This window comes from Zootoca vivipara, chromosome 2, assembly GCF_963506605.1.
Source record: "Zootoca vivipara chromosome 2, rZooViv1.1, whole genome shotgun sequence".
NCBI lineage: Eukaryota > Metazoa > Chordata > Lepidosauria > Squamata > Lacertidae > Zootoca > Zootoca vivipara.
The window spans coordinates 102,196,096-102,216,744 of record NC_083277.1 but is presented as its reverse complement, the minus strand read 5'-3'; the positions used below and the strand labels follow the sequence as shown (position 1 = coordinate 102,216,744).

At 46.2% G+C, this 20,649-nt stretch overlaps 1 protein-coding gene across 2 annotated transcripts in view; it reads right to left on the bottom strand.

The window, feature by feature from the left end:
• WIPI1 (WD repeat domain, phosphoinositide interacting 1) overlaps positions 1-20,649 on the bottom strand; it is a 44,578-nt gene that overhangs the window by 6,489 nt on the left and 17,440 nt on the right. For both annotated transcript variants that reach the window (XM_035104040.2, XM_035104041.2), the window contains exons 5-10: positions 8,026-8,123; positions 6,216-6,308; positions 5,627-5,697; positions 4,734-4,841; positions 2,907-3,071; positions 1,955-2,062 (exon numbers count right to left, since the gene is read on the bottom strand). In XM_035104040.2, coding sequence (XP_034959931.2) covers positions 1,955-2,062; positions 2,907-3,071; positions 4,734-4,841; positions 5,627-5,697; positions 6,216-6,308; positions 8,026-8,123 — 643 coding nt within the window. The remainder of the gene's footprint in view (positions 1-1,954; positions 2,063-2,906; positions 3,072-4,733; positions 4,842-5,626; positions 5,698-6,215; positions 6,309-8,025; positions 8,124-20,649) is intronic.

Sequence of the window (20,649 nt, the reverse complement as noted above, 5' to 3'; positions counted from 1 at the left end):
AGATGGCAGGGCTCTAGGTTAACATGAGCAGCCCACCTAGTCCAGTAGCCTGATCTCATAGTGGCCAACAAGCAGGATCTGAGTGCAGTAGTCCTCTCATCTCTCCTGCCATTTCCAACAACTGGCATTCAGAAGCATAGTATCTCTGACAGTTGCTCTGGCACGCCAGGCTTTAGACATTAAGCGATACCCCTATTTAAACAACAACAACAACAACAACTATCATTTTAAAGCTTATCCCTTATGGCAGTAATCCTACTCCACCACACAAGTTCATGGTGGCCCTCTGCTACTGGGTTCACATGTTCATTGCAGATTTTCATTCACAGAATAGACCTGTTGCAAGCAAGCCCCCCACCCCGCCCCCAGCTGATTGTGGGCACCTGCAAGTCCCTGGTGCCGCCCAGTCTTCTTGCCCTTGCCAGCCCAAAGGGCTGGGCATTAAGACCCACAGACGTTACACTCCACCAGGCTGCAAGTGCTCACTCTTGCATTCTCTCTTTGCAAAGAGACGGGCGGTCATTCTGCTTGTTATGCTAGACAGCGTAGATGGGCTTGTAGAGAAATTCCCCTCCGGCTGTCTAGAGATGAGGAGGAGGGCACAGCCATGATTCTGAGCCACAGGCAACACCCAAGAGAGATCACCTCAAGCGAGGGTTTTTAAGTTTTATGGGTTCCCAGAACACACACAGGCTCCAGGCCGAGACACAAGAGTGTTGCCAATGCCTGAATGAGATGGGCGGCCCAGAGTAGTGGGCCTTTTAGTCACAGCCTCTGCATCTGAAGCATGCTGGTGTGTGAGCCGAATAGCGCTTAACAAGCCGACAGCCAAATTAATATCTAGGTGGGTGTTTAGATCCGACTACAAAGGCCCACTGACGAGGGAAACACCTTCACTGCCATCTTCAGCTATTTCCAATGCAAATATAAGCACCTCAAACAAGGAATAAAACCTACATGCTTCCCTTGTGCCGCAATGACTCGGGTTCAGTAACTTGCCCTCCACATCTTAGCTTTCCGGAATATCTATAAACTGCAGAACATCATCAAGCACCACGGTAATGTACAAAACCAACCCACAACAGCAGAAACAGTTCTCTAAAAAGCAATTGGAGGCTGCTCATGCATCACCTCATCCTTTTGGGAAATCCGTATGGCAGAGGCAGCCAATGCGTTCATCCTCAAATGCTGTTGGACTACAACTCCCATAATCCAAGCAGGCTGGTGGGGCTGATGGGAGTTGAAGTCCAACAGCATCTGGAGGGCACCAGGTTGGCTACCACTGCCATAAGGACTTCCATATCTTTGCCACAGTGCAAACCTCCCTCCAGTTATGTGTCTGCTTGCCTCCAAGAACCTTCCTTTGAACTGTTGCTTTATGACTCTTCCCTTCTAACAAGGGAGCTTCGTTCTTCTCACATATCTGTTTTGCTACATCAATTCCACATGTGACATGCATCTTTGTTGTGTTCCCTGCATCCATCCTACTCCCCAGGGTCTGCACAATCTGTTGGGGGCTTTTGCGTGTAGACAATTCTGTCTTTCTGAGATAAAATGGCCTTCAGATTTTGTGCGTCAGGCCCAAACTGTCTGATGGTTTTTACCCAAGAGGTCCATGTCCATCTGGTGTAATTTTGTGAGATGTTCCCCTTGGCAAGAGGGTGGGGAGAGAGGAGATGCCTACCTACAGAAAACTAGTATCAACAACCAGGGTGCGGGTGCCTGCCCTGAATCATCAATCAGGAGACATTTGGGATTTCTGTTAGAAGGTGGGGCAGTATTGGCATATCTCGCATTGTTCAGGAAGTCATGCATATAATTTTAACCACCAAGGAATTAAAACACTACAGGGCATGATTTTATTATAGCCCGTGGCTTCCCTTTGTATATGCTAAAAATCCACCTCCAGGCATTTTCCTTTGCAGTGCTCAAACAGCTGAGCTGTATCGTTTACCTGTGTTTCTTGATTAGAACACACTCTCCTCCATCTTGAGGGTCCAGGTTGTAGAGGTAAAGGTGTCCGTCAGACGTCGTAACCAAGAGCCGAGGCAACTTCTGGATTCTAACAAGAAATGCGCGAGAGGAGAGTTGAAAGGCACTCACAAAAGGTCTCTCCATCCATTTGCCTGCCCTAGGGCTGGCCAGGACATCAGGTGATATTTAGCAGTGAATTTTACCTGTTCCTGGATGAGTAAGTTCTCCTCTTGTGCAATTACTATGCTATTTTCTCATTAAGCAGAGGAAAAGTGGATACACGCACTACACCCTGAGAGTACAAATGTACAGATATTGGCCTTGTTCTGCTTAACACATCAGTGGAGATACCTTCTCCTACATGAGACCTTCCCAAATGCAGTCACTATGAGCACCACCACTACAACTTGGAATAGGGCAAAAAAAATTCCTTCCATCAATCCAATTCCTGCCAAGCAGAGGTAGTCAACATGATGCTCTCCAGGTAATGTTGGACTACAAGTCCCATCAGCCCCAGCCAGCATGGCCAACAGCCAGGACAAATGGGAGTTGTAGTCCACAGAGCATCACATTTACTACTCCTGGGCCAAAGACATCCTCAGCCTATCTTCTGGTAGGCAGAAAGCCCCTAAAGAGACCATTGCGATCTACTCTCTTTTAGACCTGGGGCACAAATCAGATTAAAATTCCGATCTGCCTGTATTCTGCAGCTTCCCTGGAGCAGATACAGATGGCAGTGGTCCAGCGCAGAAGAAGCAAGATGCAGAACATTTGCACACGTCGCATCTTGCCACGCTGTCAAGACATTTCTAACAAACTTCCAGATTGCCTCCACTCAGGGTGCTTGTATATATATGCTGCTCCGAGAGATGCCTATGTATATATACACAGAAGGAGCTGCCGCTCGGTTGCTATAGCCACAGCTTACGTACGTGGAGAGCACACAGATGTTCCTTTGTCCAGAGACGTTCAAGCGCACGGTGGCAAAGGCCCGGTCCTGGCTCATCATGCCTGACACTTGAGAAGGGAGGTAGTTGGTGGCGGCCATGAACATCTTGCCCATGTAGCCGCTCCAGGACGGGGGTTCTTCCGGCCGGCTAAGAGAAACAAAGCAGCAGGCACTGAGATTCTTAGTCTACCGGTAGTATCTAGACCAGGCAGCATCAATGCAACAGCGTGGTCCTCAACCCCTCAAGGCTACATACATGCAACTTTCCTGGCTCCTATTCATCCTTTGTTAATTCTTTATTCTTTTCCCCTTTGGGAGTTTCGCTCAGTGTCAGCATTTTAAGAGTATAAGAACCCCGGGGCATACACAAATCTAAAACTTATTAAAAGTGCAATGTGATTGGATGGCATGATATAATAAAGTCAAACGTGAAATCTACATGCAAATTAAAATTGTATCAGCTGTCCAACTGTGTGTGAAGTTTCTTCATATATAATGCCGGCACAGTTGTGCTTGCATGAGCTAACCTGTCTGCTCCAACAAGAACGAGTATATTTAAGCAACAATGCTATAAGCCACTGCGTGTCCCAATGATAACTGGGCAAAACACTCCCTATGCTGGGAAGTGAATGCAATGATCTGTTAAGATACAGCCTGTACAATGAAACCCCATTTCACAGGAAGCCATTATGAATGTACCTTCTTGCCCAAACACCAATGAATAGCTAAAAACAAGTCTGTACTAAGCAACGGGTTGTGTTCCAACTTTAAATCTACCACAGGAAGCAGTTATCAGCGAGAGCCGATCATTTCTCAGGGCTTCTGCATATGTTATCTATTTTCAACATTTATCCTGGATAATGTGCATTATGTTAAAGGGAGCCTCGGTTCCACCCAAGCCAATTCCAGTTTTCCTCCCTAGTGATCTTTGGCTTAGCCTTCCCCAACCTAGCGCCCTCTGATGACCTTGCACTCCATCCTATCAGCCTCAGTCAGCATGGCCAATGGCCAGGAATTATGGGAGCTGTAGTTCAAAATGTGTGGAGGACATCACCACTGTGGATGGCTACTCTAGTAGTCACTGCTTCAAAGCAGACTTGAAGTTACCCAGAAGCAAAGATGGCAGCTATCTTTTCCACGGAGATACCAAAACTGCACACAGGCTACCATTGGACGATGCACAATGTACATATACGGCCAAAGATAGCTGCCCCTGCTACAAACAGCAATCCTTGAACTGAAGTTACTGGTTTTGGGAACAGGCACTTGGCCCAGAAACAACTGAAGGCAGAAACAGGCACGAGCCCTTTGCAGACTTGTGCCGATCACAGAGCTGCAACGACATTGCCATCTCTCCAACAAATGTCTGGAATAAATACTGTGGCCTAGAAGCTGGACCTTGGGCTGGATGCTGAAGCAGTTTCCTGGGTCTAGCACACCCCAGATCCATCTTCACTCTCAACTCTGGTCCCAGGCTCCTTCAGTTCTGCTCTTCCTGGAGTGCTGCCACAACCAGGCATGCTCTTGATCCCTGTCTCCTGTCCTAACAATCACACTCCTCAGCCACAGGTTCATCCCACTGTGTGGCATCACAACTTTGTCTAAACAACATGGGCCCATTTAAAAAAAGAAAGAAAACAGCCAGTAACTTGCTGGAAATGACAAGCATGTGCCCAAATCGCATACCCTGGGGCCAACTGACAGTGATGGCTTGGATATCTATTTCCATTCTTCCCATAGCTGGGCCAGTGCTGAAACTCACTGCAACTAAGACTCCCCGCAGCCCATGCGGCACTGTTTGGATACCCACCTGTCTGTGAGATGTTCCAGCTTAAAGATGTGCACGGTCTCGGTGTTGCTTGACGCACACAAGAATTGCGAGTCCATACTGAAAACCAGGGAGCTGATGTTCACGTACCTAAGCCCAAGGGAAGGAAAGAGGATTGCTGCAGCTGACACAAAAACAAAAAGGAGGTCAGGCCGTGGCCAAAAGAAGCAGATCTGAGAGATCTGCAGGGTGGCGGTGGTGAAGGAAATGAACGCGAAATGATCAAATGATATCCTGCTGCTGGTCTATGTGTCCTACAGCTAGGCATCCAACCATGAGCGAATGCGGTGTAGCACTGGAAAAGGGAATGGGCTGTAGCCCTCCTTTCAAAATCTGAGCTCAGCCATTCATTCATTTCCTTCAAGCCACGATGCCTCAGCCCCTGCAAACCTGCTACATGGGGATAATACTGCATATTATTCTGGATCCCGTACTAGGTTTTCAAATAGCCTCTGACAATTGGCACACCTTGCAAAAATGGTTTAAAAAGCACAGTGGGGAAAAAGATCCCTAAAGTACTTATACCTCTCCTACACTTGTGTCCCTAAGCAGCGATTTTCCCACAGTCACGCCCAATGAAAGCACTCGCTGTGTACCAGTGAAAACCTCAATGGTACTGGAGCAGCCAGGCGTGGTACCAGAAACTCCCGCACCAATCATACCGTTTCTCAAATGTGTTGCGTTCAATGGCCGTGAAAGCAAGGAAAGGTAGCAGCCCCCGCCCCATGTGCTTTGGAGAGATCTCCTATCCAGAAGGAATGCAGTGTTCCTGAAACATTTCCTAGGTAAGGACCCTCCTAGGGAGCAGGACATGCATTTCATACGGGGTCAAAAAAGAAGAAGAAAAGAGCCACTGGCTAGAGTGTAGCACTGACCTCTTCATTCCTCTTCTGAATTCATAGACCTTTTGCCCCTCGGGGATGGAAAACACCCGAATGACGGTTCCCTAAAGGAAAATAGGTAAGGCATGAAAGTCACATAGCCATCAGGTTGCAAGGACCAGCTGCCTTCACAGAAGAGATACAATTATTCCGGCATGGGCATTCGGTACGTGTATACACACACACGTACACACACGCACACAAAAGAATTAAGTATTTCCCTAGCACTCACAAACAGTATTAGGAGAACTGTAGCTAGATGGTTACTCCTTTGCCAGCTGTCTCTTTAAATTAATGTTTTTACTCCAATGGCTCCTCCTCAAAACGGACTTAGAAAACATGCAAACTTTTGAATACATTTCTCTGTGCTGAGGACAAGGCAAGAGGGCATAAGCTTAAAATGGGGGGGGGGGATAACCTAAGTGAAATACCAGAAACATTTGCCTAGGTCAAGTAACTACTGGTAATTTGCCAAAGGATTCAAAAGGTGAACACAACACTCGTTTTTGGAAACCTTGCTCCTTGGGGAAAACACAAGCACCAATTGTAATTCTCTCCAGCGATAGACATTTTGCTCGCTTACCTTTTCAGAAGCACTTGCTAGTTTTGACCCTGTGGAGTTGAAGGCCAGGGCAGCGAGGGGCCCATCGTGGGCAGAAATTGAACAGACGTCTCTCTGTTAATGGGAGGGTAAACAGTTTAAGTGTGAGCCAAAAGAAGGGTAAGATTTCAAGTTTTTCTTCAAAATGTGTAGTCAGATTAGTAGTGCTGTAAACAAAAGTATTTTATTAATTGCATTAATTGCATAATTTGTTGCATTTATAGGCCCACCTTCCCTCCCAAGGAGCTCAATGTTGCATATATGGTTCTCTCTCTCCTCAAACTCATCCTTACAACAGCCCTGTGAAGCAGGCTAGCCTAAGAGCCGGTGATTGACGGAAGGTTACCCAATGAGCATCGGCTCCACGCTCCTTCCTTAGCTATGGCAAAATTAAGGCTTCATTGACTAAGGGCGCAGAATGCCCCCAATGATAGCAGTTGAATAGTCAAGGCACAGAGAATCAGGGTGCTCCCTGACAAGCTGCTTATTGAGCATTCATCCTTATGTGTTTGCAAGGAGGTCAGGTGACGTTGCATCAAAGCAAGTGTCACCCTTATCTCCCCATCACTTTCCTTACTGCAAAAAGTCCAGACTTTGGTGGAAGTGGGTTCGTTGAGCAAGACCTCCCACTCAACTACAACTGTGTGACCCAGATTTGCTGGGATGAGACTCAACCCCACCTGAGAATAGCATCAGTCTAGCAGCGCCCTCTGAAACATCAGTCTCCCTTGTTTAATGTTTACTTCAATTAGGCACATACATGCAGCTCTCAGGTGAGCTCAGTACCAGAACATCTACCCTGCATGCAGAAGGTCGCAGGTTCAACCATGGGCATTGTTTGACCACCAGAATCGCCAAGAAAAGCCGGCCTGAAACACTAGGAAGGCACTGCCTTGGAACCAGTCAGACGTTTGTGCATGAAAAACACTGGGCAATTATTGATTGATAACTAAGGATTTATGAGGGCTGACAAAGTGAAGAGTAACTCTTTTTGATATATGGGAATATGCTGTAGTTAAGTAAAAGTCTAGCAGGAAGTGAAAAAGAGCAGCCAAGGGGAAATGAAGGGGGGGGGAATGCTATAATATGTTAGATTTTTTTAAATGAAGGGAGGGAAGGATACCAACGAAGGAGGAATGGCATACAAAGTTGATGGAATATGTAGAAACGGCAAGCCTAAACAGCAGAAGAAGAGATCAGGAAGAAAGAGAATTTAAGGAAGATTGGCAATTGTAGAATCACTGTAAACAAAATGTTAGCAGGATTAGAGTAAATCTAGCAGTATAAATTAAGTTGAGAGAAAATGGGAAAGAAATAATACAGAGTAATTGCAATATGCAGCAGCAGAGGATAAGTACCGGTAGAACAAACCATGAAAAGTGGGGGGGAGTCGAGTCGATGATTTTTTTTAGTGAATTTGAAAAATTTGTAAAATGAAAATTATAAACAAATTTCAACATAAAAACATACGGTTTTTTAAAATGCAATTTGGAAATACTTGTAACATTGAGCAGCAAATAAGGGTGGGACGGGAAGTCAACTTTTAAATCTGAATTAATTTGATGTTAATTTAAACTGAGAAGAAATAAAATGGCAAAAAAGGGAAGACACTGCCAGCTATTGCAGACAAGCCTAAGCTACACAAACCCTTGGGCTTGATTTGGTATTAGGCAGGTTTCCCATGCTCCAGGAGCCTGATTCAAAAGAATATGTAGGGCCTGTTGAAGTGAAACAAATACTTTCAGAGAACATGGGCCTCGGAGCTCAGATTGCGAGATTCCTTTCTACCTACCAAATTGTTTCCGTCGTACAGCACAATCTCGCCAACGGTCGTGCTGCCGGGGTATGCCACGTAGGAATTGGAATGGTTGATAGAAAGTGCACATAAACCTGGAGGTGGGGGGGGAAACAAATGGCATCATTAGGCAGAGAAGCTGAGCTCACGGTATGTATGGGCAGGGTGTTTAAGGGCAGCGGCAGAAGAGAGCTTCCCTGCTGGGAAAAATGCAACTGGTCCCATTGCTAGCACTTCTAGATCAGGGGTCAGCAAACTTTTTCAGCAGGGAGCCGGTCCACTGTCTCTCAGACCTTGTGGGGGGCCGGACTATAGTTTGAAAAATGAATAAAAATGAACGAATTCCTATGCCCCACAAATAACCCAGAGACGCATTTTAAATAAAAGCACACATTCTACTCATGTAAAAACATGCCAATTCCGGGAACGTCCACAGGCTGTATTGAGAAGGCAATTGGGCCGGATCCGGCCCCAAGGCCTTAGTTTGCCTACCCATGTTCTAGATGCAGGCTGAGGTGACTCCTTACCCACAACAGGAAATCTCTCCGACTCTGGCGACACCCACAGGCAAGCAAGGGAACAGCTCCATGCACAATGCAAGACTACTTTTGTCAATAAAATACCCCATTCTCAATTGCTTCCCGCCCCCCCTTTTTTTTTACACAAACCAGTCCCTTGCTTCATATTATGCCTTTAAAAATGACATAGCCTTTCTGTTTTGGAGATCACCAGAGAGATAGCCCTGGAATCCTTCGGAAAGCTGCTGGCAAGGGCGATTTTCATGGTGTGGTGCGCAAAATGGGAAAACAATGAGTTCCTTTGGATGTGGAGGACAGGGAGAGCGTTTGTTGCTGTGCAGGGAAGACACAAGTGGTTTTCCTTTGACTCCTGCAGGTGGAAACAGATAACCAAGATCCCTAAGGCAGCCGTTTCTAAGCATCTTGCATGCACCTGGAATGACATGGAGAACTTGCCACTAACGCACAGTGAGAACAGCCTTGCCATTATTGCCCCTGCCTCCACAGATTTCTGAATGGGGGCTAGTGATGCTGAACCTCCCCCATCATCAGAGATGACAGGCAGACACTTCTCTATACAGCCCTGGCCACCCCCCAGCAAGCCTTTCCAAGGGGATGCCAATTTCTTGTAAAGAAGAATAGAAAATGTCTTTCCTATCATCATTGCGTCGTCGCTGCATTTTTTAAATCTGCCAAGTCATTGTTTTTTGTTTGGAAAAGGTTGCAAATAAACAAACTGGCTCCCTTCTGCCCAAAGCAGGTTCAGATTAGGGATGATACAATGCAAGTCCCTTTTCAAAAGTTCCCCCCCCCGGGGGGGGGGGAGGTCCCTCCCTGAAAAACCAGAGGGGGAGACAAATTGACCACTAATGGCCAGCTGGAGACATTATACTTCAGTGGCTGACAAATGTGCCTTCATAAATGGGTTGATAAACTGTTGCGGCCCTCTCTCTCTCTCTCTCTCTCTCTCACTCACTCACTCACACACACACACCCCTACACCCCTATTCAGCAATAGAATGCTTCTTTCAGTGGGGGGAGGTGACTTTGGGGGTACCATGAAATGCATCCTCTGCAGGCACATGCATATGCATTGGCGACCCTGATTTTCTTTCACCCACGTCACTTTATGCTGGTAGAGGAAAGCCAACAGCACAGAGTTGCAGTCCTAAATGCCTGTAAGGAATGGGCAGGGATCTCAAACCAGACACAGAGACAGACAGACAGACAGACAGACAGACAGACAGACAGACAGACAGACAGACAGACAGACAGACACACACACACACACACACACACACCATGGTGGTGCCAGGGATTCCACTTTTGGGAAACCATGGGTTCAGAGAAGGGCAGAAAGAAGCATACGCAGCATAAAACATTTCCTCTACAATGATGAGAGAAAACGCCCACAGGCATTGCTTCCCAGAGTCCTCGAGTGAACTCAACATGTCAAGCTGGAAGTCAGGAAAGCGACCCCTGGGAATACTGGCCCTCTTTCTTGTGGCACAGCCCGCTTCCTCCCTTTGGCAGGCACCACGTCACGATATTCGGAAAGGGCAGCCCCTCGGAAAGGGCAACTGACAAAAGGCCAGCCTCTCATTAAGTGAATAAGCCCACATCTGGAATGAATGTCCCACTTCAAACTGTATTATGTGTGTGTGTCACAGGATAGAAAGATCTATCACAGAAAATAATTTCCCAGCAGACAGATCTAACTAACTAGGGTGTCTGGGAGTAGTGCTTCAGGCTGGCTATTCTTAGGAGTCTCTTTTCCTCCCCATAGAGAGCAGATAAACAACCATTTGACTTTTAGAAGACATCTGAAGGCAGCCCTGTTCAGGGAAGTTTCTAAAGGTTGATGCTTTCTTGCTTTTTAAATATTTTGCTGGGAGCCTCCCAGAGTGACTGGGGCAACCCAGTCAGATGGGTGGCCTATAAATAAAATAAATTGTTGTTGTTATTGTTGTTGAACAGTTCATCCTGCAGTCTATGGTACAGGCCATGTGCAATTTAACACCTCAGCAAGAGCAAGGCCCAAATGACATTATGTCCTGCTTGTTCCATCACAGAGACTTCGAAGTGCTCTAAAAACTTTGGAAATAACGAAGGAAAGATGAGGTCAGGAGACATGAGTAGGCTTACCACCAGCTCTTCATTTCAAAGAACAATACTCCTTTTTTTTAAAAAAAAATGAATTTTATGTGAAGTCTAATATTGTCTATTAATTCAAAACGGCTCAATGCCAAAATAGGCTTCTAAGTGGTAATGAAAACACTGAGAATCACTGGGTCCATGAAGCCCCTTATTAAGCCTGCTGCAGCCACTGTTCACACATCACAGCAACAAGAAGAGACGATCTGTAAGCAGGTACGTACAAGAAACGCCAGGAACCTCCTTTGATGGCCTTTTCAGAGTTATTAAAAAGGCTGTAGGCATCCCAAAGAGATGGTGTGTGCAACTCTTGGACAGGAAATACGGCCATGTGTGCTTTTCAGACACTGGTGCGAGGCTATGCTGCCTTGGCAAGACCCCAAGAGCAGCAAAGCCTCTGCTCGGCCCACCTATTGTCTGACATCATGACCAAGAGCTCTGGCAGCATCTCATAACAGTGATATTTATCTGGCCCTTGGTCATCCACCAACCACCTGATTCTCTTCTGCTGCAAAAAGAAAGAAAGAGAATGCAAGGCAGAAGAGAAATGGCGAAGGAGGGAATCACAAATTCCACCTGTCTTGAAGAGGTACTGGGAACCTGGGGCCTTTCAGACTCCAACTCCCATCATGCCCCAGGCTGCATGGCCAATGATCAGGAATGATGGAAGCTGTGGTTCGAAAACATCTGGAGGGCCAAAGGTTAACCCACCCTGGTTTTGAGTTTCGTCAGAGCCCCTTTCGTCTTGCGAGTTTTTTGTTGCGCGAGGCATTCGTCTTGCGAGGTACCACTGTATATGACTAAGATCATGAAGAACAATTCTAACACCAAACAAGGAACATCTGAGATAAGTGCCACATTTGCAAGGCATGCATTTAAAGGGAGCTGGATGGGCCACATCACAAAGAAAACTGGCTTTTGTAGCATGCAAACCAGACAAGTCCAACGAAAGAGCCAGGAAAAATCTTGAAATCTGGGCTTGTGGTCTGTAGAAAGAACATTCAGTGAAGCCTGTTTCCTGAAGCCCTTTGGAGATGACTGAGGATCGAGAGAATTCCAAAGCTAAACAAACTCAGTCAGCAGCACTGTGAGTCAGCAGGCCCAGCTAGAGGTTTTGTTTGGGACAACCGAGCAGGAAAACAAGCTGTGAAGGGCCTGGGAAAGAACTTGGGTCTACAGAGTTGACTTCGTGAAGGCACTAAGCGCAAGGCTGCAAAAAAGAAAGCTCTCTCTCAAAGTTGAATGGCTGCCCTCTTTATTATTCCTAGGATGTCCTAAGAACTAGTTTCCACAAGAGGCACAAACAAAATACTCCAGACTTTCCTTGCAAAATATTTCAAAGGCATAGAATAAGTACAGGAGAGACGAGTTCACGTGAGCATCCTTCTCCCGAACCAGGGCTAAGCCAGATGTTCTGTTCTAGAGAGGGAGCATCAACTCCATGTGCAGCCCTAAAGAGGCCATGAGCTTGCACCCCAACACTAAAGAAACAATGTCCCCCACCCCACCCTACCCTGCCCATCTCCTCCACTTGAAAGGCCAGCAAACCCCAAATGTGAAGTCTGTATTTGTGCATCCCTAACCTAAATTAACTTGAAAGTTTGAGGGTTACAGTCAGTGGTTGTGTGAGTGGAGAGCAGTGCACACAACCACACAATCACTTCGCTCCCCACCAAGAAAGTATCCAGAGGTTATGGGGTCCTTCTGAACAGCTGGGCTGTTTTGCAAGGGTGAAGCCTTGACACCAGGCAGAGGCAATTCTTCTTCTCTACTGCTCTTTATCTGTTTTGCATTACTGTGCTGATATATATCTCTCCCCTTGTTTGCTCTAACTGAATTTTCCATCAGCGCTCAGTTATGGGGCAGTTTCCAGATCCGCCCCCTTGTCAACCCTACTACTGTTATCCCAAATAGGCTAACCCTTGGCCCACATTTTTTCTTGCCATTTTTCTTTGTACACATGACTTAATAGTTTCCTTTTATACGCAGAGGGCTGCCAACTTCACTTATTCCTTTATGTGTATTTGGGAATATGTGGACGTAGTCCTGACTCCTCTCCCCTTTTCATTCATTCATTCATTCATCCATCCAACTACAACTATTTTTTAAATTCATTTAAAAAAATCAGTTGACTATTGTAAGAATTATCCCCACCCCCACCCCCCAACCCCATTAACTTGCTAAGCCAATAGCCTACCATTCCTGGGGCTCAAAAGCTTGCTCCACTCACTTTCTTCTCAGTCTCGGTATATATCAAGTCGTGGCGGTAGGAGGACAGGTTAAGCAGAAAACAAGCAGAGCATTCATTCTGCTTAGCCCAGGCATGTCCAAAGTCCGTTTTGGGGGCCTAATCTGGCCCCTGTGGCAGTTTATGTCCTCAGGTAAAATCCTTAAAGGTCAACAACTTTGGTCGGCCCTTATGCACGTTCACTTCATCAAATCTGGCCCTCTTTGAAAAAAGTTTGGACACCCCTGATTTAGCCAGCCCTAGAAGCAATTCAGGAATGCTCTGCAGCTTTCCACACAGCTTACTCGTGTGTTGATGCCACACGCAGGCCAGGGACCACCATGAAAACCTGCCCTGCCCCACTTTTAAAAATTGCTTTCTAGTAGCCTGAGCATGGGCTGCCTGCCAGTTGCCATCTTGACTTCCTACAGGGCTCCAGAATGATGCTACATCCAGGACAGGGATAGTCAAATGTGGGGCCCTCTAATGTTGTTGATCTGCAACTCCCACCAGCTATTCCTACCACCCCACGGCAACCCTTAGAGCAGGGGTTCCCAACAAAATTTTCTCGAGGACCCCTCATCGAGCCGCTATTGTGACAAGGACACCCATTAATTCCTAATCCTAAAATTAAAAAGTGAGAGCCAAATAAAGAGTCTTTTTATATTTTATATTTATACTTATATTTTATATTTATATTTATATTTACAGTTACAACAGAGTACTCCATCAGTATACAGTTAGTTTTAATTTTCAGTTCTTAATGAGATAAGTTAAATCTGTCCTTTGAGTCCATTATTTCTGAAATATTAGGTTCCAAACTTGAAACTTTCACTCTGAAATCCGACCGCATGTCGAGCCGATTCCTATGTTTTTCATGAAACACATGGAAGAAAATGCTTGCTTTGTTTACAAACACTACTGTTTTGCAAAGAGGCAGCGCGCGCCAGAGAGGAGGGAGGGGAATGGAGAAGACAGGGTACCTGCGCAGTAGCGCACAAATGAAGCCGACGCGCGCAAAGCATCTTGGGGAGGTGAGCGTTAGTAGAATGCGCGCGCTGCCTCTTTGCAAAACAGTAGTGTTTGTAAAGCGCCACCTAACGGCATACAGCAGAACTACTGCCTCTATCTAATTCTAGTTTTGCGCTAGACTCTGCTCATGCAGGAAGCGGCCAAAACAAAAAATCTGTTATCATACGAAATATATTTAATATATTTTTTATTCTAATAGCATCTTGCGGACCCCTCTGGCATAGCCCGCGGACCCCTGGGGGTCCCCGGACCACCTGTTGGGAACCACTGCCTTAGACGATCCCTGCAGGTCCACCACCACCCCATGGGCACTCCAAGCCAATTTGGCAATGGGCAGGTAGCAGGAACAGCAGTGATCCTCTGAGTGCTGCGCCTAAGATTTAAGATTAAAACTACAGAGGGGACCTGCTAAGGGGAGACACCAGCACAGTAAAAGCCAAGGACTCTCTCATGCCTGAAAGAAGAAATGAGAGTGGCACCAGCATGCGACGCAGCCTGTTGTTTTTTAACCTTCAGTCCAGTGTTAGAAACTGAGATATGAAAGCTAGAAGCTAAATGGCACCTTAAACCTAGGCTGTGGCCAAAACACAGGAATGTCTGGGCGCGCTTTTTTTTATATAACAATACAACAAAGCTGAAAATGAAGGCACTGCAGCTAAAATATTGTGTTCATTTTCCACATGGTCTAGTCCTTTACCTGCCCACCCCCTAATATTCTTAAGAGGGTCTCTCTTCTCCAGTCTTCGGAGAGTAGCTGGAAGTGAGGAGGCAGGAAAAGGTCCTCCTTTACTTCCACTCTGCTTGCCAATCAGAAGGTCAGCGGTTTGAATCCCCACGACGGGGTGAGCTCCCGTTGCTTGGTCCTGCCAACCTAGCAGTTCGAAAGCATGTCAAAGTGCAAGTAGATAAATAGGTACCACTCTGGCAGGAAGGTAAACGGCGTTTCCATGCACTGCTCTGGTTTCGGTGTTCCTGCTGGCCACATGACCCGGAAAAACTGTCCGCGGACAAACGCTGGCTCCCTCGGCCTGTAAAGCAAGATGGGCACCACAACCCCAGAGTCGTCTATGACTGGACTTAACTGCCAGGGGTCCTTTACCTTTTGCTTCCACTCTGCAGTTTTAATAGAAAATCTTGGCACACTACTGCGCCCGGAGCTCAGAAGCGGCTCGCACTAATGAAATTCACTGTCGCAAAATGCACCTAGGACAATGGGCGTTTCGAACACTGCTTCAGCCTGCCCTCAGCTGTCAAGACTCATACCTCAAAGTCCCTGCACTGCATATGCATAGTTTTTCAGTTTCCTTTTGGTGCAGACATGAGCATTCTGTTTTGCTTTTTTTAAACTAACACACACTCTCTCTCTCTCTCTCTCTCTCTCTCTCCCACATTCCATATTTTGGAGCCCATTTCTGTTGCCTCCCTCTGCCTATTTTGGGGTCATCCCTGCACACTAGCCACTAATGGAGGATGACGGGATTTTACACCAGGCAAAACAAGCTCAGTTTAAGACAAAGGACCTGCTGTACATGAGATCTCAGAGGAGGGGCTGTACTTTGTGTAGACAAAAGTGGGGGGGATTAATAGAACACAGGAACATAGGAAACTGCCTTCTATCATGTCACACAGTATTATCTGTACGGACTGGCAGAAGCTTTCCGGGGTTTCAGACAGGAACTTTCCCCCAGTCCTATCTGGAGATGCTGAGGATTGAACCCAGAACTTCCGGCATGCAAAGTACGGTAGATATGCTGCTACCACTGAACCATGGTCCTTCCTCACAAACACACTGTCTTAAAACTACTCTGGGGGCTTTCCAAAGGGATCTGTTTAGTCCAACACTGCACAATTTCTCCACTAAAAAAAAGGAGAACACAATTCTTTACCTTCCTGGAACACAGCTTCAGGTCTATTGGCAAACATACCCTCGCCGATGTTTATAAATGTCACAGTGGCCCTGTCCCTGTCCCTATGTGTGAGTGGTGAGGATGTACTTGAACAAATACAGAACGTTCTCCCCTCTATAAGCAGCAGCCAAAAATGTAACAGCAGAATACTAGAAGATTCTGATTGCAAATCTGCCCCAAAGCCTGGGAGATACAGGCTTCAGGACCAAACCCAGTTGGCCTAGGAGTAGCAAACTGAAAAAGGGCATTAGCAGGAGGCTTGAGAGCAAATTATTTGTCATATGGAGCCGTATACAGAACAAGAAAGAGTAGCTACACCACCAGAGGGTGCTCTTATAAGGTGTGCAGTTAGAGGAAACTAAAGAAGTCGTAACAGCAAGACATGTAGATGCTTCCGGATGGCCGCTATTTTGGGGTGGAATTCAATCACATCTCTGCAGATTCAGGCTGCACCATGTAAGTTGATTTAGAGCTCTGGCAAAAACAAACACACTTCACCCCCAAATACCGGACTTTTTCTGAAAAGGGAAGTGATGAGAAATGTGCTGATAAGACTGGGGTAACACTTGCTTGACGCAAGCTTGGCTAACCTCTCCACAAACAAATAAGGCTGAATGCTCATTAAGCAGGTCACCCGGAAGTGACCGGAATGTACTCCAAAAAACAGACCCATTGGAAGAGCCTTCTTTGCAAGAGAAGAGTTGGCTTGCTAGTGTGTCAACAGGGCACAAGCAGAACAGAATCAAACACTCAACCTTACCACCATTAAAGTTACTCACAGGAACAGATGGGAAACTTAGAATTTATCTTTTTTTTTTTTTTTTTGCTCCAGGGCAAAGACAACAAATGTGAACCTCCAAAACCTTCAGCTTGGCTCTAAAAAACCAGGTTTAGAGATCCTGTAAACGAATTTCCTCATTGTGTTTCTAAAACTCATATAGAGGTCTGGTTTGCAAGAAACACCAAGTCAAACCAAGGACTGGCATGAACAAGCCAATGCGTGGGCTCCTGGAGAAACCACAGCCACTTTGCTATTTATGCCCCAATCATTTTGCTGCTGTGCTATGCTGAGCAAAAGTGCGGTTATGCTTAGTGTGTAATCAAAACCCAAGCTTGTGGTTTAGCTTTCTCCAAACGAACCATAAACTAGAACCAAGGTTTGTCCTACAGTTTACAGCTTGTGGTTTGTCTAGAGAGAGCCAAGTAATAAAATAATAAATATTAACATTATTATTAAATTTAACCACAAGGCTAGGTTTGGAACAGATCCTAAAGCAAACCATGGCTTGGCTTAGTGCAGCAACAGAACACTAGGGTGTAGCAAAGCAGCTATGATATCGTCTCTGGGAACCCACGCTTTTGCTCTTTCAATTCTTCCACCCACGTGAATTGAATTCACCACTCTTCCATATCTATATAACGCTTTAAAAAACAAAACAAAACAAAACACCACAATGCCAGCCCATGGGTTTAATGTCATAACGCTATCAGCGATAAAAGGAATAGAGCTGTCTCCCTGTCTGCAGAGCCTTTCAGCAGCAACTAATACAGAGGTATTTGGGAGTAAGGCCTACCGTGTTTCTCATATTTTAAGTCATCCCTACAAAATAAGCCATGGCAGGATTTTCCTGAGTTGAAGAAATATAAGACATACCCCAAAAATAAGCCGTAGTGGTGGGAGCAGGTCTGGATGGCGCCATGGAAGAGGAAGATGCCTGTCAGCGCCCGGAACCGGCTGCTGCTGCCCCTCCAAAATGTCCAGCAGCATGCACCGCGCCAAGCCCCGACCCGGCGGCGGGACCCGGCAAGAGCCTCAGCGCACGCCGCGTGGAGCCCCGACCTGGCGGGACCCAGCAGCGTGCCCTGCTGAAGCGCCGACAACGCGCCCAGCCGCGCAGCAGCAGCCAGTTCCGGGCGCCGAGCCGCGACAGGGGAGGTACCATACTGTAATTTTTTTAAAAAATAATAAGACACCCCCTGAGTAAAAAAAATTATAAGACATGACTTATAATATGAGAAACACGGTATAGACTTCAGTAAAAGCAAGCAAGCAATGAGAAATCACGTGATCATGCTGGAGCCTCTTTGGCAAGCATAATTAACTTCTTTCAATAATTTTAAACCTTAAATGAACTGCCGTCTTGTTTCAAAGCCCCAGGCCAGTGGATGTTTATGCCTTTGGGAGCTGTAGCGGAGGATTTTAAAAATATAATCACATCCAAAGCTTTCAATGGGTTTAATCTCCATGAGAGGCCATCTGTTAAGAGCCGCAATGAGGTCAATCTGGAGTCCAAGAGTGACTTCCCAAGGAACCAACCAGGCATTCATTGGCTACATGTGAACTGCATCATTGGTTACTTCCTGAAGACCTGTTCACTTGAGCATTCATCCCGATTTGTTTGCACAATGTATGCATTGTTATACATCAGTTATTCACTAAACATTCATTCCCCTTTGATTTCAGGGAAGTTATACGACACTCTATCAAGAAATTGTTATCCCACAATTCCCCATCATCCTGTCTGGAGACACAGGCTTGCTGTGCAAGAGCACCAAATCAAAATTAATTATGCAACCTGAATTTGCCAGTTTGCAACTGAATCCCACCCTAAAATAGCGGAAAAACCCACTGAGTCAAGGCTGGAAGCATTGGGGAAGGCACCACTTTATCTAGCTCATCTCACATGCCCAACAAAATGACCTTGTTTGGCTGTCCTTGCAGGGCCCCCAAAACATGCCATCTTCATTCTGGGTTACCCAGAACACGATCTTCCTCTGCTAATGCTGCCCAATGGGGAAGCACACTCCCTCCTCACGTGTTTCTTCAGTAGGATTTCAAATCCCCTCTCAGCCATGATGTTCCCCTGGGTGACCTTGGACAGCCTAACCAACTTCAGGGCTTTATAACTTGTTCATAAATGATGTGGAGTTTAGGGGTGACCAGTGAGTTGGTCAACTTTGCTGATGACACATTTAGGGGAGCAAAAACAAAAAACAGGAACAGCAAAGAGCTCAAAAAGGATTCCTCCAAACTGGGGAAATGGACATTAAAATGGAAAACGGGGGGTCATAGGAAGCAAATGCAAATGGATCTATTCTGGGGCACAAAATCCCAACCTCACCTGCACACTGATGGGGTCAGAGTTGGCAGGGACAGACCAGGAAAGGCATCCCAAGGTTTGGTTTGATCTAGAAGGGCTCTTCTTACATGCTAACTTCATTCTGAGGGGGGCAGAAGAGAACCACCTCTTCTCCATGGAATTCCGGAGGGGGGGGGGGGAGATAACTAAAAAAAATCTAGTTTGCTGGCAATTGATGCAGGGGCATAACCCATCTTCTATTCTATGCCCCCTCAACAGTTCCCATGGGAGTCTTCTTTTGTTCTTTAAGTGTGCTGTGACATGGAAGGTGTCAAACAGATTGTCATCTGCTGGGATCAAGTGCCAAACTTGCCCAAGAGCTGCTTCCTGCCAAAAGCAAAGCAGATGAGCAGGAACAAAAAGGCACGGTGGCAAGTCGAGGGGAGGAGATGGTACTGTTGCCATTTCCTCTCCCTTGCGGCTTTTTGTCTAAGTCAGCTGCAGCTCAAATTGTGGTCAGTCCCTTCCAGAAATGTTCCGGCTAAGGCTGCTGCTTAAAGTGATGAAGCAAAATGGCAGATTTCCTAACTCTAAGGCTTTGCAGCAATTTGAGGGCAGCAATTTGAGGGCTGCAAAGCCTTAGAAGGCCCAGGAGCTTGGTGATGACTACAACCATCGCAACAGAATACAAGAATGGCCAGCAGTGACTTTGACAGCCATCAGTTATACTGCTGTGATCTCCTGCAAAACTCAGCTTCCCATTCTCTGGTTCACACACACAGCCAGCCAGATTAGCTGAAAATACAGTGCACATGCTGGAAAAGCAGGTACACATCACCCACCCACCCACCACAGGTGTGAGACAATACGCATTGTGGTGCTGCACACAGTGTCCAATTCATACAGGACTTCACAAAAGGTGAAGTGAAACAGCACAAATTAGGAATGTGCCATATGGCTGTATATGCACTGTGCAGGCATTACACACTGCCTCAGGAGAGAGGACTTTTCTGTATGGAGTCTCACATAGTCTATGGCTAGGCAAGTGTGTGAACCAGCATTATGTCCCCCAAACTGGGTATTTGAAGTTTCTTGCTCCGTTACCCAGTGAGGGTGAGGAAAGAGTATGGGGAAACACACCAAGCATAATGAAATCTCAGCATCTAGAAAGGAATTGGTGGCATTAAGAGGAACCAACAGGAAGACTTCCACTGGTGAAAAGTGAGTTTCAGTGTCCCCAAGAGCTCTTTGTTCCACACCTATCAGATGATGGGATAGACATCTGCCCAAGACCACAGGTCTGCCAGTCAGAGTAGACAATACTGGTCTTGTTTGGCAATTAGCCTGACCTGGTATCAGGCAGTTTCTTCTCTACCGCTGGTTACGGTACTTTTCCCTTGCTCCAACAGTCCTCTGTTTTCCCAAGTCTTCTCCATAGCTCCCTCCCTTGCTAAACATACAATTCAAATTGTTTTTCATTTATCCCACTTGTAGTAGCTGAATTTTCTTCACACGAAATTAACGTATTGGGAAGGGGGATTTGGATTTTATTTTTATTTTTTGGCACAGTGTATGTACAACCTCTGCCACTTCTTTTTAACAGTCACGTGCCTCCAAAACAAGACACCCAAGTAGACGAGCAGGAAAAATCCTATTAACCTCATCCGCCAGAGGTACTTCACTCTTCTTACCATTGCATGGAC